General features: G+C 35.0%; 4 protein-coding genes across 5 annotated transcripts; 1 reads left to right on the forward strand and 3 right to left on the reverse strand.

Annotated features, from left to right (window-relative positions):
* Window positions 1–299: 299 nt before the first annotated feature.
* On the reverse strand, window positions 300–1940 carry Tfb4 (transcription factor B4). The gene is made up of 6 exons (XM_066396880.1): window positions 1646–1940; window positions 1132–1357; window positions 860–1075; window positions 667–802; window positions 571–607; window positions 300–491 (listed from the first exon to the last, which is right to left on the reverse strand). Exons 1-6 carry the CDS (start codon window positions 1870–1872, stop codon window positions 428–430), a joined length of 906 nt encoding a protein of 301 aa, XP_066252977.1. The 5' UTR covers window positions 1873–1940; the 3' UTR covers window positions 300–427.
* A 192-nt stretch (window positions 1941–2132) lies between these two features.
* Git (ARF GTPase-activating protein GIT1) lies at window positions 2133–7956 on the forward strand. Its single transcript, XM_066397149.1, has 13 exons — window positions 2133–2313; window positions 2376–2509; window positions 2613–2722; window positions 3129–3318; window positions 3375–3505; window positions 3881–4055; window positions 4113–4185; window positions 4629–4811; window positions 5157–5269; window positions 5324–5584; window positions 5739–5897; window positions 5951–6160; window positions 6528–7956. The coding sequence occupies exons 1-13, from the start codon at window positions 2256–2258 to the stop codon at window positions 6723–6725; spliced, it is 1995 nt and encodes a 664-aa protein (XP_066253246.1). The 5' UTR covers window positions 2133–2255; the 3' UTR covers window positions 6726–7956.
* LOC136413562 (dynein axonemal light chain 4) lies at window positions 7926–8555 on the reverse strand. 2 transcript variants are annotated; one of them, XM_066397188.1, is made up of 3 exons: window positions 8390–8555; window positions 8244–8327; window positions 7926–8186 (listed from the first exon to the last, which is right to left on the reverse strand). In XM_066397188.1, exons 1-3 carry the CDS (start codon window positions 8459–8461, stop codon window positions 8025–8027), a joined length of 318 nt encoding a protein of 105 aa, XP_066253285.1. In that variant the 5' UTR covers window positions 8462–8555; the 3' UTR covers window positions 7926–8024. The 2 variants fall into 2 exon arrangements, with proteins under 2 accessions (XP_066253285.1, XP_066253284.1); XM_066397187.1 differs by having other exon boundaries at window positions 8244–8339.
* A 354-nt stretch (window positions 8556–8909) lies between these two features.
* Lk6 (Lk6 kinase) lies at window positions 8910–26767 on the reverse strand. Its single transcript, XM_066397161.1, has 7 exons — window positions 26482–26767; window positions 19424–19654; window positions 12346–12587; window positions 11986–12285; window positions 11508–11816; window positions 11261–11452; window positions 8910–11025 (listed from the first exon to the last, which is right to left on the reverse strand). The coding sequence occupies exons 1-7, from the start codon at window positions 26522–26524 to the stop codon at window positions 10861–10863; spliced, it is 1482 nt and encodes a 493-aa protein (XP_066253258.1). The 5' UTR covers window positions 26525–26767; the 3' UTR covers window positions 8910–10860.
* Between the last annotated feature and the right edge of the window lie 703 nt (window positions 26768–27470).

Consider the following 27470-nt stretch of genomic DNA (forward strand, 5'->3'; position numbering starts at 1 on the left):
TCAGTTTGAAGTAGATTTGTCCCGAGCACACCCGTACCTTAACTTGTGTTTTGGAGTCTGTACATCTGTACCTGGCCTTCTAATATAATATATGAAAAGGAATTAGGCCAAAAAGTCTTACTGCTAAAAACGGCACTTATAGTGAGACAGACATGTCTTTGCAAGATGCTTAATTAGTTTTATTAGTCTGTAAAAAGCAAAAGCATATTGAATACATTTCATTATTATTGAGATTATAGCTAACATCAAGACGCGCAGCGTCGATATTAACTGATGTCAGAAAGAAGGTAAGTTAATCAAAGCACCCAGATGTATGTATGTTGTAAAAATAATTTAAAAAACCATAGTTTAATGTAAAGGGTTCAAAGCTACGTACTAAATAATAAAATAACAAACAAAGGCATTTTTCCTCTTAGTAAAATATCACCTAAAGCTTCATTTTCTTTTTTTTTGGCTTCACAGCAAGTGGACCGGGAATTTTGAATACAGTACTAAAAAAACAATCAAAGGAAATTCTGTAACCTTACTGAAATAAAGCACATGAAATAAAAATGTCTTTAAATTACTTACTGGCATGTAGTGCAAATAGGACTGAACTTGCAGAATACTAAAAAATAATACAACAAATTAATTTTCTCAAGTTTAAAAATGATTAATTAAACTTACTGGAAAGGCATACTGAACAAACATATCCAATATCAATAAGTTCCCTATGGCAAAAGCAGGCGGCTCTGTAATCTACTTTGACTGGTGGTGGAAGAACCAATTTTTCCCTAATTGGAGGTTCTGGCAAGAACACCCACTAACAAATCACACATTTTTTGTAATATACAGTTTAGAGTGATGTAAAAAAACCTACCAATAAAAATTGTAATAGTGCAGACACTTGAGGCACTTTCAAGTAAAGTCCACCAGTAATATCACAGCCCTGCTGCAATAGACTTAAATGCTGATCAAGTGCACAAACATCCAGCAGTACATTCTGTTTTTGTGCAGTAAAAAATACATTCATGTAGTTCATATATTGAGAGGCAGAATCTCCACTTCCAGATACTACTAATACCCTTGCATTCAACTAGAAGACGATTTCATTAATAATGAAATATGTGAAAATACAAAGCATGCTTGCACCTTTACTCCACTTGGTTTAGTCCTTTGTATTCGTGCAATGTAACATAAAGCCATGGCAATCGCACCTGCTAATAATGATTCAGTAGCAACAGCAGCCGAATTCTCCGATGCCAATAGTTGAGCAATATTTTGTTTTGCAGTTTTCTCAACTTGTAAAAAGATCTCATATTGACCATCTACTTGTCTAACATCCAAAGTTTTTCTTGGAGCAGGGTAAACAAACTGGCTAGAAAATTCTGGTTTTCAAACAAGAGCAAATTCAGTAACAATTCAGAGGTAAGTAAGCATAAATTTGTTGATTAAACACTGCATAACTTATATTGTGGTGGCATAAAGCCCTATCCTGAAGAATAATTGTAATTATATAATAACTATTTCTAGAAAAAATAGAGTTTCAGAAGCTTTTTTGTTCATGGAAATTGGCAAAGACATTTCTAAAATATGCGTTTTGAAAAGTGGGCAGTTTTGACTATTTTTGTGAGCAGTTTATTTCAACAAAAAAAATATATTTTACCTAGTCTTTGAATGGCAGACCATAACGGCGAGCTTATTTTGAGCTTTCTGCATTAAATGGGAATTTGCGAAAGCAATTACGGAATCTACAATATTTGTGAGCTGATTTGGCCTCTCTCTAAGCAATTTCTGAGCGGGATTTGTGTCCAAAACGATGACTAGCAAGCTCACTTCATCGGCCGATATTTTCTCTGGTTCCTTATCTTGAGGTAATTCAATATTATTCATGATTTAGATTAAATTAATTACTATAAACTATATGATAAACTAAAAAAAGTCTAATAAACCGCAAAGAACTCCAGATATTATTAGGTTAGGTTTAGTAATTTAGTGTAATCCGGACAACTATCGAGAAGCCTTGATTTTTAAGTCGAGCGAGTATGTTATGATGACTTTTTTGATATAAGACAAAAAGAGAAAGGCATAACGCGCCAATATGACGCCCATTCGACAAATGAGTCCTTCGGTTTGGTATTGAGTCATGACTTTGACATTTGAATTGGTGATGATAAAAAAATAATAAAAAATGGTTAAGTTATAATTTGTGTTTTTCTAAATTTTCCTGAGATTTTGTTGATTCTTATTGTTTTTTCCTTCAACGTTATTGTAAGATGTCCCGGACGAAATCCCGACAAAATGTTGAAGTATGTGGTGATTGTGGTGCTCCAGGTAAAAGGGGGAGACTAGTGATTTTGTCTTCAAGCTCCCATTTGATTTCTATTTTTTATTAGATGCTACATGGGCGTCAGTTAATAAAGGCATATTATTATGTACGGAATGTTGCAGTATTCATCGGAGTTTAGGGCGGCACATCAGCCAAGTAAAATCACTACTCAAGAGTACATGGAATTCTAATCAGCTTAATGTGAGTATTAAACCAGGAGTAAACCAAGGAGCATTCTAATAAACCAAACCCAATGGCTCACATAATCTAAAATCTCATTAACCTCTATCAAATTTTATTTTAGATGGTGTGCACTTTGAACAATAATGGGGCCAATAATATTTGGGAACATGCTTTGCTTGAAAATGGGTCGAAGTTATTAAAAAAGAAACCTAGTCCAAAAGATCCTATCAGGTAGGTAACTACCTTGTAAAATATGTATCATAAGGATTGTTTTAGTCTGTCATGTACTATATAATGTGTAATAACAATTAAAACAGGCCATCTTTTAATATGTGGTATTTTTTAATTTTGCTGTAACATTGAAAATTTACAAAAATAGTGGAAATTTGAATAAACAGCTCTGTATCCATAGAACTTTATAGTAACCATCACACAGTGGTTCCATTTTTTTAACCCAGTATCACATTAGTGTCATTTTTCTAATTCCTTTCCTAGATAGTATTGCAATAAATCTTAATAAATAATGACTGTTAATAAATTCTGCCTTTGTTTTAAATTAATTTTAACTAAGTAGAATAAAGTGGTTTATTTTAACTACACTACACTGTATGGTATAACTATTATATTCTTTCTTTAGTGCTAAACAAGAGTATATAAAAGCCAAACACCAACAATGTATCTATGCTTTTCGGGAAAATTACGAAGATGGATTACTCAGTGTTGAAAATGAACTAGGCAAACAACTGCACGCTAGTGTTAGAACTCCAAATTTGGAGACTTCGTTTCGGTTATTGGCTCTAGGAGCAGATTCAAATTATTTTCATGATGTGTGTATTTACCTCTTCATATAGGTCTTTTGGCAATAAATAAGTTTGTGCTTCAGGAAAAGGGTTCAACACCTCTGCATGTTGCAGTAAAATCTGATCAAAGGTTACAGGTTGAATTGCTCTTGGTGTATGGTGGAGATCCTACCTGTCCAGATAACCAAGGAAGAACACCTTTAGATTATGCAAGGTGAATATTATTAAATGATGAAGTTGCCTAATTTTAAACAGTGGAATTATCATAATCATAAGTCATGATTATTCTTTGATTAAGTTTGTCCCAGGGATCGATTTAACGTACGATTTTATGCTGTGGTAATAATGACCACGTAATGTACTTGAAGATGTTTAGGATGAGCAGGTGCACAATAGATAGTTGGTGTGATATACTTTTTTGAACATTTTTGCCTGATTTGGCATATACATATAATTTGGTATAGAATACTTCTCCCAGAATGAGATACAAATTCAGTTCTGATACAATTAAAAAAATACAAAAAACTTAAATTTACATTATACTTACTTATGTGTTCGTTTAAATACTACATTTTCTCTGAATTTCTAGGCAAGCCAATAACAAAGACATGATGAGTCGATTAATTGAGAGTCTGTACGAAGTAACAGATATGTTTAGTTACTACCTGTCTCTCCGCAAACCTGATCATTCCACAGGGGTCCATTTCCTTATGCCCTCTGCAGGCTTTAAATCGAATCCGGCCTCTCTCGCCAAACTACAAAAGGTAGAACTTGGTATACATCAAGAAACAAATAAAATTCACTTTTTTTTCCATTATTAGCTTCAAAATAGTGTGTTTGAAGAACTGGTAATGGACGTATACGATGAGGTAGACCGAAGGGAAACTGAAAGCAGTAAGTGGACAAATATTTAAGGACTAGTTCTAAATTCGCATTTTATTACCGGCGGTCATTAGTAAGTTATTAGTGAAATATCTGTAGTTGTGGGGGCGGGTTATTAGTACCGAGGTAATAAAATTTACTACGTCCATCTCTGTTTAACGCATTTTGTTTCCGGTCTGTCATATCTCAGGGAATCTGCCGTAAGTATTTAAAATGCATAATGTTTACGTATTGTTTAGTATTTACTTAGAATTCATCGGACCGTCAACCGGTTTAAGGTGTTTTCTTGCAAAAATCCAAGCGCAGCTAGATGAAAGCATTTAAAAGAATTAGCGGTGTGTATCATGCAGTAAAGTAATGATTCGTTAAGGCTGATTCATGTTCCATTAAATTGATTTTATTGTCGTGTTTAGGACTGTAATAATTTTGGTCAATAATAATTGTTTTCGTTTCAGTTTGGTTGAGTTGCGCGGATACCACGGATTTAAATGATGTGCCATTTTTGCCGTCGGACAACACTTTATCTACAACGAGGAATCAAGGTCGGCAAAAGTTGGCGAGGTTCTCAACTCCGGAGCTCAAAAGCCTGGTTTACGATATTCTGGTCGATACACAACGACGGCAAAGTGCAGATAAAGGTAAGAAGAGTTGGGGTGATGACTAAAAGTTTGAGTAATGCAGACTAATTCCATTCGTCTAATGTGGCTTTTCCTAGAGTTTAGTATCTATGATTTTAAATTATGACAACAATAAAAGTAGGGCTAAATAAAAGGTTGCCAACCCAGTGGGTTTAACTTTTAAGTAGTACAAATTTAGCCTGGGGCCTCTGAAACAGATCTTGCAGACACAACATTTTAGTTTGCATTACAGTTCACGTTGTAAATCTTATTGTTTTCAAAGTAGTTCGAAAGTCTAGGTGTGTTTTTATTAAATGAATTTGTTTAGTCTCGTAATTGACTTATAGAATTATACATTTGTTGCAGCAAGTATGATTCAGTTAAGACAACAATCAGAAATCGAAGACAGCGACGACCCATTATATGACTCCGTCGCTGAAGATGAAGATTACGCAGTACCTTTATGTAAAGACGAGGAAGTAGGGCTGGTCAATCAGTTTGTTATAGTTATTATCAATTCATACATGTCTTAGGTAACATCCACAAACAATGTAGACAGTATCACGAGCATATCCACTGATAGCATCAACAAGACCAATCAAATGCTGGAACAGCTGACGAAACAGTTGAGGAATTCAGACAATACTATTACGGACCTGCGTTCGGAGGTGACTAAATTGAGGCAATGCGTCAAGGATTTGCAAACTGAGAATTTTGAGTTGAAGAGTCGTATGACACAAAAACCATTTATGAACGGAGACAGCGGATTTGATTCGCTGGAGTACATAGGAGAGGTGAGATTATATGTTAATGGGGTCTTTTTAAATATTAAGTTTTTGGACCGGATTTGTCATTTAAAAAGATTACTAAACATTTTTTTTTACTTACATTACTTCCATTTTGCAACTTGAAAAATCTCCACATTCCATGGAAAATCCATATTTGTAGAACCAAGTCCTGGAACCATCACACGGAATCTCGAACGGTAAAAGTAACATCGAACACGGTCTGAGACTCAGACGGCCTATTAATCAGAGGCCAACCAGTATGTACGAGACACGGGAGGGTCTTAGTAAAACATCAAATTGGCATGCAATTAAATCACAAGTATGTATCCAATGTCATACATCTTCGACTATTTAAACACAGACCTATTTCAGATGAAGCAAAACGAAAACGTCAGAAACACTTCACCGGGGGTGTACTCATCACCACGCGAAAGGGAAAATGTTTTACAATGCACAGAACAAATTACGCGGACCATTCAGCAGTTATGTAAATGCATTCAGGAACCTGAAAAAGAGGAGTGCGTGAGCAGCGGAGAAAAAGTTAAAATGGCGATAATGAAGTTAGCAGGGACATTGTCAAAAGTATGTATTTTTCAATTGAATCGTTGAGTATAAGAAGAGTGCATCTCCAGATTTATAATTAATCTCTGTTTTAGCTGATTTTTTAATTCTCTAATATATTTACTTTTCATTTAGGCTAATTCTATCAAAGCTAGCAATGTTACCTTCACGTTACTTCCTACTTTTACGATTTTCAGGAAATATGGAGTATTTTTTCTAGATTCAATTGTTGAATAACACTGTGTTCGACAATTGAAGCCTAGTCGGTAGTCTTCCAATTATCCATCACTGTTTGCTTGTATCTCTACTATAAATTTAATAAAATTCTCATTTCCACTACTGTTTATTTTGACGAATGATATAATTGTGTTTTACTTAATTTTCGCAGGAATCAGAAGGCGATAAAATCAAATCGATGTTGGAAATTGTCAATAGACTGCATCCAGAATGTTCAAATTTACAGCTGGCAAAAATCAAAAACGACAGTAAAGCAGTTGATGTCCATTTTATTAGCATCAGGGATATTGCTTTCCACCTGGCCAAATTAACGAAGGAAATCGTGACGAAATACTCGTCGAACTCGTGAATTTGTAGTTTGTAGCGTAGAAATTCATCGAGAAAATAATGATTGTCAGTGTGTTTGTTATTGTTACTGATTGAGTTTTTTTTTTAAATATTGATAAGTGTTTTAATGACTCAGCTACCACTGTTTTAATCCACTTTATTTATAGTGCCTCTCTAAGAGCCATTAAATCAAGTTACTGACAACTTTAACCCGATCTTATTAAAGTTGCCAGGGCATTGATCTATTCACCCTGAGCAATATTAGATCGTTATATTCTCAGACCCGGTTTTTGCCTGCTACTTTGCCAACAAGATAATTGTCATAGAAACGCCGAAATCAATGCAGGAGCATTAGGAATTTTCTCCATTTCCACATAAAATGTCTTGTCGGCAAAACTGCCAGGAGATTGAAAAGTGGACCTACATCTATTGTATTGTTCATCTGTCACGTTCTAGAGTTTAACTACAGAGAAAGTTAAACTTTTATTATACTACTGGATTGAAAACTTACATACACTAAAAACTACAAAGACAATAAATACACTAACGTGTGTTGAATTGTGACTGACTTAACAATGATAATTTTTATTCCAACTTATAGGTTTGCAACGATGTTTCTTAATTCCAAAAAGCGGTATGAAAGACAAAATCAAATTTTCACATTTACGTAAAAATTACCAACATTTCGAAGTTTATTTTACTTCATCAAAGCTATCTACCGCAAATGGTGAAGTCCAGTGTTTGGTAGATAGCCTTAATAACGAAAATATCTGAAATATTTGCATAAATAGAAAGGTTTGATTTTGTCTTTCTCTCTATATTGCGTTTTGAGATTGTATGTTCATCTGGCAGACGCTATACTGTCTGATTGATTCTTGATATTTCACTTGTTTTTATAGCTTTAATATTAATAATAACCATTTTCCTGGGTATTATCATCTCTTTAAACATTCTTAATGCCATTTATTCACACTTCCGATCTCGTCGACAATAATAGTAATAATTAATACAAAATAGTTTTTCATTTTTTTATCTCCCTATAAAGTACCCTAGGATCTAAATCTTAACCGCTTACATATTTTGTTTTTTTTTAACATAACATTAATAGTAAAACAACGTTTATACTGAGTTTATTACGAAGTGTTTATACAATAGCTATAGATTTTAAGCGACTGACTTTTATTTTTAATTTTTACATATTAGTTGTAGGAGTTAAATGTACTAAATTAAAATAATTATTGTTAATAGTTTTATTGGCGTTTTATTTTTTACTGTTATTATAATAAGGCACATAGACCGGTTTAAGTTATAAATTGATTATTTAACATTTCCATATAACTATAGCCAAATTTCCTCCAAAGTACATGTATAGTAAGTTTGTGCACTCGTAGGAAATCTCAAAACCGAAGTCTTCGCCCACTACAACGTGAAAGGGAGATCCCAGCTTTTTATCCATTTCATCTTTTATCATTCTAGCTGCTGCCTAAAATTACGCAAAACCTCTGGTGAATTTTAAAGAAATTTTGCAGTTTATTTTTACCTCGTTGTTAGAGGAAAATTTTTCACAAGCCGTAACAACCAGTTCCATCGTTTCAGCTTTGGTTTCCTCTGGCATATCCGAGTGCTGAAAATCGGGCTATGCAGGAAAGTTGGCATCGGATCGATACTGAAACTATTATTACTTACTCTTATTAGTGGATATGTATGAACTATTTTTTTGGGTTCTTCTTTTTGTTCTTTAATTTCTGTGTCTCCCATCGATAAAGGTGTAAATAGCAAAGTTAATTATAGTTTTAATTGATTTAGCGGTGGAAGTGTTGTGACTCCGTCACTGTCAAACAAAATGTTATCAGCCCATAACAACTGTTTCTAGAGGCGAATCGTTATATTGCTCAAAGAACAAACTGTTTCGTTTAAAACAGGGTTGGATTGATGCCTGGAGCTCTCAGGGTTGGATTTTAAGGAGATAATTATCTGCATTAAGTTAATCTTTGGGAAAAATTACAAATTTAAAAACGAGTTGTTTAATCACTATACTTTTTTGATTCGGCTTAACGTTTTCTTTAATTGGCTGCTTAAAAGATGTGACAAGCACAAAAGCTGCCTTTTCTATGTAGAAATAGGTCTGTCAGGTGCGGCCTTAGCCTAGTTAGTCGAGGAATAACAAGGCTAAGGAGGAAAGGAAATAAAAGTAATACTACACAACTAGAAAAATCGGTCTTTATTATAAGAAATTAAAGCACACTTGGTACAGAAATTTCCATACCTGTTTTCCCAACATGTTGGCTGCTGAAAGTGAAGACATGATCGAATTAGAAACAAGAATTCTATTTCAATATCAATGCTTGTGATTGTTTGCCAAAACTACTACCGGAAAGAAACTAAGTAGATAAAAACAAAAATGGCACTCACGGATTAAACCCATGATCAGAAAAATTTGACTTTTTCGATATGAAGAAACGCAGTAATAAATGCTTTTATAATGGTAATAATAATGATGTTAAAAAAGAACAATACTCTGATTTGTAAGTAACCTATAAACTTATGGATATTCTTTGCATTCATTCGGTACTCCAGTCATTCGTCTGCCCATTCACTCGCTGCGAGTTCCTCAACTGCTGTTTAATCAACTCGCCCTCCATGTTACAACAACCCTGAGTGTTGGAAGGTGTCAAATGTCAAACTGGCAGTATCTACTGGGGTACTATAAACAGCGTTGACAACGCACACTCGCAAAGAATTACTATTTGGTTTTTGAACACGTTTTTTTTTAAACTGGCCAATTACAAACCAGCTTATTGCTTCACAAATATCACACAATAGTAATCAGTTGTTACTCGTTCTGTTATTCCATGGTTTACACACCAGGTCGAAATTCCGGAACGTAATACTATCCTGCCAGTTTGTCATTTCTTTAAGCCCCAGTTTGGATATATTCCCGCGTTCCGATGGATATACAAACCAGGATAGTATAAGTAGTAATCTACGTATTGAGCCACGTTACAAAAATCTCTTTTAAAAAAATATCCAAACATGCTTAGGACTCGTAAAAATATAAATGGACTGTCAGTACGTGATCTCTTTAAAGTTCCGTATCTCTTCTCACTGAACTGAAAGCAGGTACGGCGGTCTACAGTCTATCACGTGCGTAAATCGCACTGTCAGATGCTTACTTATTATCACAAAATGTAGACTGGATACATCCATCTACCTCAACACATACAAAAGTATTAAAAAATCAAGCGCAGTATCTAAACACTAGGCCTGGGCAACGAAGAAATGCGAAACGGTCAAAATATGCGAAGTTCTTAGTTTTTTTTGACAGCTGCAGATCTCTTTCAGAGCCTCGATTCTCAGCTACAAATTACCATATTCCGGCTTTTCCGCATCCCCGACCCTAACATATAAAAAAAGTATAAAAAAAACAAAGTTCTGACGAGATGCGCTTGCGAAGGAAAGCGACAACCCAAATTTAATAATATATAAGTAAACCCATGGCTTTGTGGAAACCTAACCAGTTACATCGAGATTTGGGTGATGCGATTATTTGACAATTATGAAAACACTATAAAAATATCGACGCATGTAAAAAATAAATTATTAACGATCTATATAGAAAATTTCATTTTTTCACTTTCAATATTACAATAATTCTGCAAACATTAGATCTACTCGTATATCAACAGAAGGAAAAGTGCCAGATACTCTAGCGGTTTAATAGGATCTAATTAAGGAAACGTTTCAGCAGATTTAATTCTGCCTCCCTCAGCCTTTACAAAGACTTTGAATGTCGCAAAATAGAAGGAACCCACACAATAGTTAACCTAACCACTAAAATCCTAACGAGTGAGAAGCTACTTCAAGATGATACACTAAAGAACCGTATTGGTTAGTTGAACCAGAAGGTGACAAACCCAGCGCACAGTTCCATCACTCATTAAAATTCCAGATAATCACGTTCACCTACTTTAAACATATTTCCAAAAACCACCATCACCCAAACCAAGCCGGAATTAAGCACATTTGATGTGTTTCCGGTAGTCCTTCACTGCCAGCAGCGTCTGCCTCCTCCTGGATTTTATCCGCACATTTATACGTCGCTATATAATGGTTTAGTTGTCAAATGAACTGCGACGTACCGTGAGGGGCTGGAGAGGTTAACAGCTGGGACTGGAGATGGCGTTGGAGGCCGGATGCGGCTGCAAATAGAGAGAGCGGCCTTTGATACGACGCTGCATCAATTTGCTTTCGCTGGGTGGACTAAGACCGAACATGATGGCAGACGAGCACGTGGTTTTGTGGAGTGGTCTGGTGCTGCCCTCCTAAAAAGAGGCAAATGGTTTGATGTAATAGGTCCTTTTATATTCGAGTTTCTTGTCACATGGCGGAGGGGAAAACAGAAAACGACACAAATATATAAATTTTTGGAAGTTATGCGTACGAATAATAAGTTTTTAAAAACTTACTATTCATAGGGGATGACTATGACCCGACAACTCGAGGTTGAATCGAGAAATGATTAATACTTTCTATAATATAATGGATAGATAATCGTACTTTTGGATAAATATTAGGCCTCTCCATGTAGTCTAGATTCATGCTGAAATGCTGCTGGACCACCCTGTTGACGGCCATGGCCGATTCCGCGAACTGAGACAATTCCCTCGCTGAGTTGTTCTTCTTGATCACGGACGGAGTGACCAATGAAGCCGCGTCGCTGGCACATTTCAACCACGGATGTTCCAGCACCTAAACCCAAATCACTCGTTTTTGACTGAAACCAACAAGAGGACAGTTATATTACCTGTTGGGCGCTGAGCCGCTTGCGCGCGTCCTTGATCAATAGATTCGCGATCAAGTCCTTCGCCTCAGGCGAGATATTGGCCCATTCGGGTTCCGGGAAGTCGTAGCGACCCTCCTGAATACTGTGGAAAAGAAGTTCTTGGCAAGCATCGCAGTTTTCCCCCCGTTCCCAACCGCAATCCTCCCCGCACTTCCCATAGAAGGGCGGGTAACCCGATAGCAAGATGTATGCTATCACTCCAAGAGACCACAGATCGCATCTTTTGTCGTAGGCCTGGGTGTCTGAATCGCCTATAAAGGCTTCCACGACCTACAAATATAAATCTGTTAAACCATTCGTTATGTTTTCTGATAAATAAAATAATTACTTTCCATGAGGATTCTATTTTAAAATAACTATTTTCGCAATCTACTAAATATCTAACCGCATTCGGGAAAGTAACACTTCCTGACCTACTTTAGTAAAATCCTTTACGTACCTCCGGGGCCATAAACTCTGCACTCCCGACGGGTGTCAACAACTGGGGCGTGGCCAAAGGACTGCAAACACTGGCCTGGAACCGTATTCCGGAACCCAAGTCAAAATCGCAGATCTTTATGGGGCATAGCCGGTCTTTGAACACGCACAAGATGTTCTCGGGTTTGAGATCTCGATGAGCGATCCCTTTGGCGTGCATGAACGCCAATGCTGAAGCCACTTCCCGTATTATCTCCGCTGCTGCTGCCTCGCTGAAATACTTATTCTCCTGGATTCTTCTCAAAAGCTGTCCTCCGTTAATCTTAACAAACAGGATTATTTTATTTAGTATTTGGACAAATTGTGCGATAATGCAATATACCTTTTCAAAAACCAAGTAAAATTTTTCTTCGTCTTCAAAGAACTCAGTTAACTGTATGATGTTAGGGTGGCCCTGGCAATAATGAAAGGTTTCCACTTCTCTGAATACTCTGGCGCGTGCATGTCCAGGCACCTTTTCGATAATCTTCACTGCATACTCCTGATCAGTGTACAGACTGACGCATGTCTGCACACTGGCATATGCTCCCTCCCCTAGTACCTCCCCCGTCATCTTGTAAAGATCTGAAAAAATAATATACTATTAGATACTTAAAATAGACTTTAATTGAAAATTATTATTATAAATATTAGATTCCATTAAAAAAAATAACAGATCCATATTTAATAAGATCATAGGTTATTGTCGCACTCATCTATTGCCAACTTGTCACTTCGCTTCTCTTTGGATTCATCGTATTACCTCTACAATGTGATGTCGCCTGATGAAACTTGTATCTTAACGTATTATAATCTGATTTGGGGAACTTGTCACAGAGTACACAGACAGCAAAGTTACTTGGGGGTTTGAATTTGTTTAACTAATAAGGACATATCCGTATGGAATTTAATGTGCTATTTCATGGGAAATTTGAAATTACTAAAAATATGTCTTACACATAATTTTAATACTACATAGGTCTTTAGACCAATTCGTTCTAGACTTAAATCGCGATTTAATGTAACGCATAATTCTGCAAGTTCCTGATTCTCCATATACAGAATTGACTACTCACTGGAATTAATCGCTAACCTACGCTCTTTGCAAGTTTACATCTTTATTTACAAAAATAAAGCAATTATCCAAGCTCAGCAGAATAAATGTCCCATTATCGAGGGAAGTTAAGACAATGATGTAATATGCGTACGTTTCCTAGAATAAGTCAGTATCGACTTCCATGCACTGTATTTAAACGTGTGTTTACAACAAAAAAGTAATGGAATTGAATAAATAACACTTCCAAAGGCGCCGGCGACATATTGTGAACACAACAGGAAGCCTTTGGCATCATAATAGCAGCTATTCCTTTAAGTTCAATATAATCATCAAGGAATTCTTATCTCGTTGAACTGGGAATGCAAAAGACACAATAGGCGTGCAGACAATAACAGGAAACCGAAGTCAATGCATATGAATGCATTTGTAGAGCAAGAATAATTTTACATGAGCATTCCTTGCGTAATTTCTGTATTTGTTTACAAAAACAAATTATTATTTATGTCTTTGTTACTTAATCGTTCTTTTTTTGCGAATACGTAACTAACAACGTTCTTGAAGCCAAGGTCCTTCTTCTGGACCCAAATGATCTTAAGACTGTTCAAATCCCAAAAATATATTTCCAGTTGTAAACAAGACTTAGAATTATTATTTCGATAACCTCGTAACGAGATGCTAAAGCAGTTCCTGGTTTCTATCTTTGAAACCACTGCCAGGTACAATAATAGACTATAGAGAAAGAATGTTTACAATCAATGTCACAATTTTCCATTTCGCTGTTGGAAAAGATATAACTGTAAGCTATGTTGACACCAACGTGGATCCCCTGTAGCTGTTTACCTTTATTTATTTGCAATTACTAGTACCGTTAATGACAATACCGCAGGAAAACCTCTTTAACACCTATTCAGCGTAAACTTAACGATTCTTATCAGTTGTTATGTCTGAAAGGCGGAATTTAGAATTTGCAAGTAAGCAGATGCTTTATCATTTGAATCTGTAAACAAAAAAGAAGATTGAAGTACCGCTATTATGTGCTTTATTAATTTTGGTTAAACACACCTTATTATCATTGTTATTATTATTACTAACCGTAATATGCGCCACTGACTATTAATATCTTTTGTGATAATGAATACGATTTCCAAAGGAAAAATGTGAACAATTGCTATTAGTGGGAACAAGTATATATTAATATTCGATAAAATTAACAATTCATATTACTACGGCGCATATTACACACCTACATAACTTGTCCAGATAAAATAACGGAAACACGCATTGTTGCCTTAAATCTTGGTTTATCTTGGATAGGGATACAACCGGCTGTACCAAATGCGCAATTTATAGGTAAAAATATCCCGAAACGAAAACACGAATCAGCCGAGAGCTTGTTTTTATCGGTGTAAGTATAAAATCTATTTATAGAAGGCCTGATGTTTAACAAATTCATTATTTATAATTAACAATAAATTTAAATGGGTTCAGGACCGCTGTTTACCACCAAGCTATTGTTTAATGTTAGCGCATACATATCTTCATAAACGCGGTTATCAATTAATTATGTGTAAGAAGTCATACATGGCTGCAATGACGCATGTTTGTTCTGGATATAACGTGTATATGGCAAATGAATAGCATGCCAACAACGTAAGAGGCTTTAATCTGTATGGGAAAGAAAACTGTTTGCTTCCGATTTATTTATTGAATATTGTGGCTTATCTGGCTGCAAAAACCAGCTATGTAATTATTGTTAGTATAGGGAGATGCAATTGGCCTTGCTTTCTTTGTTGGAACGAACTAACTCAATAATTTAATTCGTGGTTAACCGTCAATATACAGAGTGACTTTTCAAAGTTCCATATAAGCGATACCTTGCAAAGCAATAGAAAGATAGGGAGTCATTATTCAGGCCTATTTTTTACGAATTTCTCCACTATTGTAGATTTTAAGAGGGACGAGTTCGAAATTTTAAATCGAACGGCATGCTACTATTTCCAAAATTCAAATCTACGTAAAAAACTACAAGTTAAGAGGATTAGAAGTGCAAGTGCATCTCGCTAAGCTCGTGGATTTAACTACTTAATGAATAAACATGAAAATTTGCTATTTTATCAGTTATGAGACGGTGACGTAAAGAAAAGAGAGCAAACTTGGAACAAATTTATGATGAATATATGTACCAAATTACCCCACATATGCGGTGCTCCGAATTGCAATGGCGAAACTATAATCACATCGGAAAGTAATACACACACATATGTACTACTTGGCGAGATAAACTATGCTCTAAAATGCTTCGTTATCGACACATCGAGTGTGAAAATTTAAGATATCTTTTAAGTTTTATTTTATAACTGCTTTAATTTTTGGAACGCTAACGAGGGTATTAAATTGAGATTTTTAGTGAATAAATTGGCAAGTCAACAGCAAGAAAAATTTCATTCTTACTCTTACCTTTACCTATGAATGGTGGCAATGAGCGCTTTCTTTTCGCTAGCGGTTCTGGTTGCAGTTGACAGATGGAGAATTCAGGGATCTGTCCGAGAGCGCATTCAGTGCAGCAGGAGGGCCGATTTTTCTTTGTTTTTTGTTTTATCATGACGTTTTTGTTCGTCATGACGTTTGAGAACATAAACGTCGATAGTTTCCGTAGCCGCATTCGATTTATAACAATGACCCCATAAGTAGAAATCGGTTCTAAATATTTAGGACCAGCTCTTGTACTGCAATTTTTGTTAAAAAAATATGATCTGCGTTTGTTTTTTTAGAGCAAAGAAGATCATTTTACAGTTTGATTTTTATTAATTAGCGATGTTTTCCACTGCTCATATTATCGGGAAATCGTGATTCCCCGTCTTCAGAGTCCCGATAAGGGTATCCAAATGTTTTGGTTTGGGTACATGAGTACCCAAATTAAAACATGGTTGTAATTTGTTTACATAAGAAAGTTGAGTTTTGTGCCGTAAACGCACAGTCGAGATAATAACAAAGAAACAATTGCAATTATTTTTAATTAGTAATTATTTAACACTGCCCTGGCTAAAAATTTTAAAATGTAAGACTTCCTCCAACCCTCATCCTACCGACTTCGCTTATTCTATTCATGTTCACCACTGAGTTAAGACCGACGAAAAATCCTTCTATTTGTTCCGTGTTTACTAGCATTTTAATTTTATTTCGAGGACGTATTCAATTACTTTAAGTGTGCCTACGTCGCAAAAAGCACATAGAATAGTTGTGTTATTATCGAGTCTAAATTTGAAGCCTTCCAAGCCCTATTTTAGTAGTGCTCTATAAAACATCCTGCATGGAAATAGTTATCGTGTTCCAGATATAAGTTATGTAACTGCACACTTGCTTTTGATAGAAATAAAAATTTGCAAAAGCGAACTTGGAAGAAGAATTAACGCTATAATTATTATCATCGTAAATATGACCACACACTGGCTAATAGAATGTCAGTAAAACACATTATGACCAGTTAACAAAAAAATGAGAATTAGTGGTACCTACATATGTATATGTAAGACACACATATTTATAAGGACAAAAATGTATTGAAATGTTTAATTCATAATCTTTAATCCGGTCGCACACCAGATGATGCGAGATAGCATGTGGAGAGAAACATGAGAGATATGCAGTAATACTGTCTGGAGAAATGTTCTAAAGATGATATTTTATTATATTCAATCTATTTACGCTATGTCTTCAAACACTATACTAAGTTTCACTATTGACAATTTCATGTTGCAAGTTTTGACTCATAAATGTTTGTTTGGTGCACGACCATGCCTATCGAGCTGTCAAAACTGTACCCTACAACCTTGAACCAGCAATCTTGCTTTTGCTTTGGCTTGAACAACTAGGCATCTTCAGATTAGGAGCCGACACATACATGTTTTGGTATCAAGTAGGTAGTATATACTTTTTTTTTATCAGTTCGCAAATATTTAGGCCCTCGAGATAAACCAAAATACGAGAAAACCATACCAGACCGGCATAGCATCTCATGTGACCAAGCAGTGTTGCTAATTGGAACGATACATTATTGCATCATTAACGTTTAGCTAATTTGTTTACAATAAACGCGAATACTTTTCTTAATGTCCTGTGGACTTGGGCCGGTAAATAGTCGGTAAAAAACCGTTGCAAAGGAAATTGACGATACGCTCTGATAGAATCTTTCAGAAAAAAGTTTACTTATAACATCCTCTTATATATACAACAGTGTAGTATAAAAGAATTAATTAGGTACGTGAGACTTTTATGAGCGAACTGAAATAAGACTTAATAGTGGCCATGTATTACGGATCGTTTACACTTTTTATTTCATCCTGCCTTATTAACATTTTTTGACATTTTATATTATATATTGTTTCGCATTATTCCTGTTTCCGCTATTAACTTAAAATTTCATCAGATATTTACCTATGTCCATTGATATCGTTTAAATGTCTGTAGTGTGTGTTGAGGAATTTGAAAACTATCGTTTTCTGATCTACGACGCAATATTTCATATTCTAAGATCAAATTAACAATTCAAATTTTCTAACAAAGTTTGGTCAATAACAATGATTGGGATATAAACTTTGATCGCTACCACAAAAACTTAAATAGCCTGGTGTTAAACATCTGAAACTTAGCCATACTAACATTGTTTTATGGGTAAACAACAATAATCATCATTACTGATGCATGACCTATTTACTGCGCACAAATTTTTTTATCATTCAGATGGTTGAAAACCCGGGAAAGCGCACGTAAACTTGTTTACTGTAATTAGATTGTTTTTGTATCTTACAAGAATATATATCCTATTTATTCCACATATCTATATTTACTTTTTGTTTTATCTCTATTGATCTACTTATTTTTATATTTTGTCATTTTTCATTTGTTTTTCTAGAAAAAAATCTTATCCTGAAACATACAAAGATTGATCATGAGAACTGCTCCACTTTTGAAGGAAGAAATGGAGGAAATGAAATTTCCAAAAGTAACCACATGGAACAAATGTGCATCGCATGTATAAGTCATCAGACAGTATTGAGTAATTAGTGATGAGATAACAGATTTTGTAACAATAATTTCTACGTTGTTAATCCCATTAGCGGTAGTACTATTATGGATAAATCATTTAACACTTATTTAACCTCATTTATCAGTCATTCATTATCTTTGGTCAGATAATGTACGTTTAATTTAACCAACCCAAAAACATTCACTTTCAGTATGAACAGTATGCGGAATCAATAAAAGCGGAAAAATAAGTGCTAAAAAAAAATTATATACAAAAATTTGAAAATCTGTTGCAAAATTCCTGCTATTAGAAATGGAAATGCAGAAAAATTTTCTGGGTACCGGTTATTATAAAAATTAAGGGGAAGTGGCATAACTAGAAAGTTTTAAACATTCTGCAGCTCTGATTATTTTCGGGATTTCATGAATCTTCATCACCTCCCGAGTTGAGTATGATACTGCCTTTGCGGAATTTTCCTCCGTTTGAATTAAACTCCAGACCTTTATGCTTTTATGAAACTTATGCTTCTGGCAAAGGAAAAAGCGTAGTCTGAGCTATCTACATGTCCCGAAAGCGTGTAAAAATGTGCAAATGCATAGAAATGCTTGAAAACTCACAAAAAAAAACTCAAATGAATCTGTTTTTCTTAGATTTATGATTTCTACAAACTTCACAGGATTTGCAGATATCCACAAAGCTGTTAAGACCTCAAAACCCAGTTTTCAGCATCAAAAACTTGTTTTCTCTGCAAATCTTAATTAGGAGCAGATAATAATTGGGTGCGACATATCAATCTTCATTGCTCTTTCAAACAATTATCAAAGGTTTAATAGCGGACGATGCACGATTTAAATCGGTCAAAAATAGCTAATTTATTAACGATAAAGGTTACTCTATCTATGCCGACGAAGACAATGCGATAAACAGCTAATTAATTCCTGAGGTATTAAAAGAAAATCCAAGGTTGTATTGTTTGCGCGCTAGGTTGCTAATAAAATGTCTACTTTCTGATGGACATGTGGGTTTTGAATCGGTATTTGAGTGTAATTAATGTCTCCGGTTATCAGTATTACTGCTGATGATTTATTACTACTGTGCAGAATAAAAAACTTTATGAAAAAGAGGAAGAAAAATATCGTACGGAGAGAAAATATTACCGCCATGAAGGGGGACAGTAATTCGAGATCCAAGATGCAATCCTATCAATACACATGTCAAACCCCACACCCGATATGTTAAAGGCTCATTCCTGCCCTAACCCGAAGAGTTTACTTAGAGTAGTAGCCTCTCGGGTCAGGTCGGGTCTGGCCACGCAGTATTCTAACGAATATCACTAACCTTGGAAACAAGACGAAACGAGAGATGAGCCGGTACGCTTTTTCTTGCGGCGCTTCCTCTTGGCCTCTTCCTTGTGGCGAGCGATCTCCCTGGCCCGGGCCTGCGGATCAAGGGGTTCCCCCTGGTCACCGCTATCCGAGGCGCTGCCATTGCCACCGCTACTGCCGCTGCAAGCCCCGTTGCGTCCTACGATGCTGCTTTTTGGGGTGTTAGTCAGTTGTAAGCCGGCGTCTGAAAAAAAAACCGCAGCTTTACTTTCCGTTTTAGATGGAAAAAAGCTTCCTTACCGATTAAAATCACCATTCCCTCAAATATATTTAAATAAATTAAAATCTTAACAATAAATAGGCTTTCCTTATGGAAAGACTGCTTAAATAGGTAAGTTAAGGCATATTCGTATTTTTCTGACAAACCCGTCTAGATTTCCAATTTTGACGTTGAGAGAAATGGATTTTAGTGCGAAGATTGACAAAGACATGGAACACGTTTATATGTTCAGGGTTCATCCAAAAATTAACTAATGTTTAGCAGACACTGAAATGCCTTCGGGCCAATAGGTCAAAGTACAGTTAATTACACCTGGAAGATGTTTCCTATGGAAATCAAGAAATGCCAATGCTCGGTTTTTACTTGGTAGTTTCTATGTAAATTATCCTCCGAGTAAGGTTATTTTGATCGAATTTTTCGGCACTTAACAAGCAATGATAAATACCTATGTGCATACATAAAGAAGAAACAGATGGTTATCAACTAATCCTTCCAGCTTTATTTCATATACCTACGTAAGAGATTCTAATTTGTACCATGACCAAGTGGGCGAGTTTATGACGAAACCTGTTATTATAATTTGACCAAGTACTGTACGACAGGCACTTTAGGCTCTAGTCGAAAAAATAGTTAACGTGATTCAATATTTATTTATATTAATCGTTCAGGAAATATGGGTGAGGTTGAATATGGGTCAGCATATCGAAATCAAATATAAAAAATTATGCAGTGTAGACTTGCAATGTAGATGCATAATTGGTCCTACCATGACCTATTCGTTATCAGCCGCTTTTGATTGACAAGACCGAATTACTAATCGACCTAAGTCAAAATACAATTAATCAACATAAATCCTCTTTCAATTAAGATCTATAGTGATATTCCTTTTAAAATTAGGGTTAGATTAACAAAGCATGAGGTTCATCTGCAAAGTCAAGGTTCAATCAACAAGTTATTTACAAATCGTCTGTTAATTTACTTTATTTTTTCGGTAAGTTTGTTGTAGCCTTCAAGTTCTTAATTAATGAAAGAACATCAAGATCCCATTGATGACCCAAATTTGTTGAAATTTTCTATACAACATGCTAATGGTTTCTGCTTGAAGAAATTGTCAGATAAAATCCTTTTTTATTATGGTGATAACCCTGAACAAAATAAATTACCTGCAAGAAAAACGAAAATATATTGAGTTTACTATACAGATCATGACAATTGCTGACACAAAACCGCTGCTAAATTGACCACCAGTCGACTTCTAGGTATAAAAATCGGAGAAATCATTATTAATGAACGGTTCGTCTAGGCGTATTCGTAGACATATGGCGAGGATCTCGTAAACAATCTACTACTGGACCAAAACGAATACCAAATCTATTTAAAAAAAAAATACGTGGAGAAACAATTATCTAATTGGCCAATAACCGATGCACAAGCTCTCCAAACCAACAAAATATAAATAACAAAGCCGAGAGAGTGATTTAACAGTTTCTAGAACGTATGACATGACATCAGACCCGGTGTTCGAGGCTGGTCGTTAGCCTGCACCGGGTGTACAGGGTGTCAACAAAATATTACGTCGTTTATTCTGAAGGTGACTTAGCACGTATCACTCTCTTATTTACAACAAGCTAATAATCATTCATTTAAAATTCACATTGATATCGTTTTAAGTGAGTGTTCGGGTTCTTCCAAGTTCAGATAGAGGGTTGAATGTATTGAGTTTGAAAAAAAAATCGAAAGTTACACCGAGACACCATGATGGAATGTATAGGTCTGGAAACACATAATATGTCATTATTGGACTCTCAAGAGAAATCCCCACTAAATGTAATGAATATGTGATTAGAAAACACAAGTAGAACCATTCTGCGTCGCTACATACGCAATAATTCCTTTGCTTCAACGTGTCTGTAAATGAACTGAACGGAATGAAAATAAATGTTCATTTCGAAACAACCTCTACAAGAACAACTCTCTTGCTGTGAATTCTGATGGAGCGTAAATGAATTATTTAAGCCTTAATGGTTACATTTCAAATCAGCAATAACACCAGACACTCAGCAGGGAAAATAAATCGAACCATAATACATCATGCAATTAGACTTGTTTATTCGTAGGTAATAGCATGTTCCCTGGGGGAGAGCATGTTCCATACATATCAAGGAAAAGTAACACAAGGTTGAGTTTTGGAACCAAAAAAATAAACAAGTATTTGGCACCGGTTGAACTGCTACAGTAAAGTCTGGTGGAAATAAAGTGTCGCTTCCTTGTTTCCCCTGGTCACTAGTCGTTTAATTATAAATCTTTCGCGTTCACTTTGTCTTTATATTTATACCAGAAACGCTCAACACAACAGAAGTTTTGGCACCACTTTGGAACGACACAACGCAGCAAAATTTCAAGATGATGCTCATCACGTTGTTTACAAAAAAACCCTAACATCTGCAACACATCTAAACTAAGGGTCCATGCTTCCAAAAATACATACTTCCTACTCCCTCATAATCTTGTGAATCTTACCATATGGGGAGGGGATAGTGTTTTGTGTTCTATGGAAACGCATTTCTCAGGAAAATAACTAGGAACGATGAACATTGGCCAATAAATGTGACAGCCAGAAAGGCTTAAATATGCAGGTAGTATTGATTTTTTTAACTGGAGCAAGATGTGAAAAAGTTTATCTACGTTACTAGGTGAACAATGACCCAGATAAAAATAAAATTTGCTAAAAATAGCCAAATACCCACATGTCTCCACAACGCGGTAGGTTAGGTTTACCTAGTTTATGCGAAACAAATCTATTTTCAAATTTAGAACATCCGCGATTTGTGATAAAGGAAGGATAAAAATCTGAAATCTAAAGCAGATAAGATTAAATTATTTAGGTTAATAGTAAAAAATTTACTAAAGCATTTCAATTTGCGTGTTGCTTTGCGCTCCTGATAAGCAATCAACATGGTATTGATGAAGGTAAATAGAATGTTGACCCCACACCATGAGAACAGTTCACACAGACTTCAAAACGCAAAAGTGAGAAATAGGTAATAAAATTTTTATTTCAATATTGTGTAACCGTTTAAAATCGAGAAAAAATTTATAAATGGGGGGAAATTTAAAATTCCTCATCACGATCCACTGGCAACCCTGAAGTCGCTCAATTCGAAGGGTCAGGCTTCGCACAGTCAGGGCTGGGGAGTATGTGGGATCATCACTGAGCCGTACGATCCGAGGTTTGAAAACCGACCTAAAAACTGCTGAAATAATGAAGAAACTCAAGAATTAATATTTAATAAGTGTTTTGTGAATACGTTGAGCCAGATTGTTCATTAAAAAATTGTTTTTGGGATATATACTCTTTTCAATAATAGTTTCTTGGTAACGATGGAACAGTCGTATATTGGGGGCTTAAATTATTACGGTTAGAGAATAACTATGGGTGATCATATAACCCATCTGCATTTAGAAGTCCAGACAAAACAGCAGTAACGAAATCTTGAAAACCTTTTTCAAGTCATAAAATCAAATATTGCAAAAAAGCTAAAAATGTACTTGCCAGGGAAACTCCAATGATTTTTTTATTGGAGTGTTGCATGACATAACAAAAGCTCATAATATTCAAAATATTTGGCTTTTACTGCAACTAAATTTGGTAAGCTTGTAAAATGAAAACAAGGGCTGAAACTGAAACCATTTTCCTGACGATCATGTTAGAAAGTAAAAATCACTTTTCAACCATATAATTATGTAATGTGAAACGGAAAGACGTAAAATTAGTAAATAATGGACAACACTGCCTGGCAACTAAAGGATCAAATGACATAGTTAGGTAAACAAACATAAAAAATAACAACGCATCACAAAATCATGGACTATGGTTATCGAAGTTGTGATGATTAGACAAATATTACACCAATTTAAAAAGCCCCAATCATATCAACACGGTGCCGCCATGACTACCACTTCATTATTGAACTTTAATTGAATTAACTTGACTTACAGATATCTCTTCTTTCTTACTTTATTTTCCATTAATATCAGACGATAATGAAAATAAACTATAATCCTACTAATAATAAATAGGTTAATATTAACACTATTAACAGAGTGGCAAAACTGTTATGTCATGATCAATGTTTATATTCTCAATTTATTTAAAGAATACAGAGGAGCAGAGGAAGGCCTAATTCAGGTACGACGTTGATAAAGAAAACAGCAGTTTTATGGAAAATCTTTTGAATAAATATTTAGATTTTTATTCATTTATTTATTTCATCGAATTGAAGTTTCTAAAGAAAAATATAAGAATCTTGCGCCAATTTTAAAAGTTACATGAGTATTCCTTAACGTCACTTTGTTGAAATTGGTCCAGTTATCGCCCAAAGGAAAACGCAATTGAAAATTTTATACCAATAATGAAGTTTTTACCTACCTTGTAAGCCTTCTGAAAATAATTAATGTAATATCAATCTCAGACAATCTTTATCAAAAACTCCAAGAGAAACACATAACAACTATCATTAAACATATTATAAATAATAAAATTAACACAACACCAATGCCTATTTAAACAGATTGCACAATACGAACCTACTTTACACTATTCTAATTTTCATTATTAACTTATTAGTCAGTACGTAACAGCAAAGGATTAGTCAACGTAGAATAATTAAATTACTAATGATAAGAAGCTTTAAAGGCGAGGAAATATTTTGCAACTTAAAAATAACATTACCCTAACAAGCGGACATTGGCTTTCATTCAAGGGCATATAGAAACCATTTAGGGCTGACAAAACTATTGGCAGTTCTTTCAGAAAATAGTAAAACCCTTTATTGAGTAGCTATTTCTTTGAGTTGAATACCGATTGCATCAGCTCACTAACAAAAGGTGTTTGTTTTGAAGTTGTCCGAAGGGTCTGCAATAAAGCCACTGATTCTCAGTGGTTTATTGTTGCTTTGTGATTAGTTGATGCCGCATCGATTCCAGCAGCCAAAAATAATTTGTTTTGAAGTACACGTGGCACTTTTCATTGTATTTAAACACTTCTACAAATATTATACCTGTAAGTAGGTAACACTACAGGTAAAAGATACTTATGGTCCAAAAGTTAATGTTATAGATGAATCAACAAAGGTTTAAGAAAAATAAGAAAAGCTCTGGAGAAAACTGCAAGAAAAAACCGGGATTTACAATTCAGCCATCAGTTGGATGAATGGGGGGATAAGAAACACTTTGATTGTCTAGTTTTGCTTTTATGGAACAACTTTCACATAGATAATCTCCAAACCTGTACCTGTATCCCTTGCTTATTCTAATTTCACCAAACTTCATGTATATTTAAAACATTCACTTATTACCCTCCCACAACATTTTTAGGCTAAACATGAATATACTGAACTTAAACCATTCTTACTTAAATGCTTAAATTACTTTATTAAGGCACTGTAATTTTTTTATGTAAAAGCTTCGCTAAATACCTGAATAGATTTTTTTTTCGAAAATTGGAATAGGGCCAATCCTAATCTCGGAAGACTATTTTTAACTTTTCCCGAGGCTTTTCCTTTTATACTTACCAGAGAAAGACACGTGTACAAAATCAAATTTGATATGTAGATAAAGAAATCTTAATGTTACATCATTTTTATCAAGTATGTAGACATTGTTTATCAACTGATAATGACATTTTTTTCTGACAGCAAACTATATTCTATAACTTGGTATTTAATAGTTAACACATAATAAGTATCTACTTATTAATATTTATTGTTAATAAAGTTACCAGTGGAAAACTTCACTAAATCGACGAAAATCCACAAAGATTTTGGCACGTTTTCAATTATAGTAGACAAACGGATGGAGATTTTCTTTGATTAACGAGGGACTAATGATTATGTGACATAGAAAAAATAAATTTAAGTTTTTTCTGGAGTTGTTCTACAATAATAGCTACACCATAAAATGAGAATTTTGTAAACACTGTTCTACTCTGGAAGTAAAATATTATGACAAAGCACATGGAATATTCCTATATTTTATATTTTCTTCCCAATTTTGTATTATTCTCGTGCATATTAACCTTATTTTCAATAAAACACGTTCCAAATGAACAAACGAATACAGGCATTCATCCCAATACAATATGGGCGGATGACCTTCGACGTTTTTTTAAACTTAAATTAAAGGAAAAACATGGATTCGCCGAGAACTAACTATCCTACCCCCGTAAATAAAAGAAAATGCAATTTTCAAGTTCTCACTTATCTTCCCTCATATTTATCTAACCTGAACTAACTAATGCTATCACTCTACAGAACGCTAATTCAGATAGAATTTATTTATCTGAACACTTCTTTATTTTTCTTCAATCGCTAAAGTTCCAAAACGTTGAATTACTGAAGTTTCAGAATCAGAATCCCTGTTGGATTATTCCGAATTACGCAATAGAATTTAACGTGCCGGTGCACGCCACTGAATTGAGCTGTACCTGGGGAAGAAACAAAGAGGGGACTTTATACGCATTGAATTCTTGAATTTAAATGAAATATTAATCATTTTAATTTCTCTACACCCGCTTTTAAGATAATTCTCGAAAGGGACACGTCACCAGATCCTACAATTTGTTGGTAAACACACACACACGCACACGGGCACGGACATCTTTGACAGCGAAATATAAACATGGCATTGCCGGAAAAACAAAGGAATAATAAGCCGTTTTTAAAATGGCCTCTTTAGTCTAAAATTACTCTAAAAAAGCAAACAAACAAATCCCGATTTAAAAAAGTACACACCTGTCTCGTAGTTCTCCGTTTCTTCTATTATCTTCTCGACCATGATGAAATTTTGTGGTGGGAAATATCGGCGAAATAAAACCTTGTGAAACTGTAGAAGGCGGGATAGAAACGAAAAAAATAAACCGCTCCTATGGCAAACTGATGTAAACGGCCGGTACACTAAAATTTGTTAGGCACAAAGAAAAATTCGTTGGTTTAGACACTCATCTTAACTACTCCTTCCGTTGATGTTAAAATTCCGACTGAAGCCGAAACGATTGTTTTATTCGAGAGTCACGTAGACATGAGCTACAGCGCAGACGCGGTGCCTCGATGTTTTTACGTTGTTGGATCGTATGATTCTGTTTTTTTATTGGCCCCGTGATACGGGGGAGGTTGAATACCTACAAGAAAATAGTTGCCGTACTGCAGCGACAGGGCCCAGGACGCACAGTTAAAGATTCATCGAGACTGAGAGGTCTAGAGTAAGTAAATTTGATTAGTTTTTGAGACTTGCACAGCTACAGACCAAATTCGAATTGGATACTTTTTCATTTTAGTTTCTAAGATTTGCCCCTATAGCTTCAATATTTCAAATACGGATTGGTATTTTTTGTCGCATTTCGGAACAATTTTTTATGTTCAATTCAATGATCTATCACAAGATTAGAATGTCTGAAAAAAGCCATCTCAACAATAGCATGTTTTTAATGAAAAATGTATGGCTAGGAAAAAAGTTTTGGGGGGTTCTTGATAGTACCTTATAAATTTGTGTTTGGGGTACCTATTATTTCTTTTTGAATTTCTAGATTAAATTGGAGCAAAGTCGTCCATTTTTATACCCAACTAAGCTACGTTACGGCGTCATGCTATCACCTATTTTTTGTGATTTTGAAATTGTTGCAAAATAACAATTTCTAAAAATGATTACAAGGCTCCAGGACTCTAATTAAAGTGTTCAAGATCAATATAGGATCGACATCACACATATACGTCAAAAAATGACA

Source organism: Euwallacea similis, chromosome 14 (assembly GCF_039881205.1).
Source record: "Euwallacea similis isolate ESF13 chromosome 14, ESF131.1, whole genome shotgun sequence".
Classification (NCBI taxonomy): domain Eukaryota; kingdom Metazoa; phylum Arthropoda; class Insecta; order Coleoptera; family Curculionidae; genus Euwallacea; species Euwallacea similis.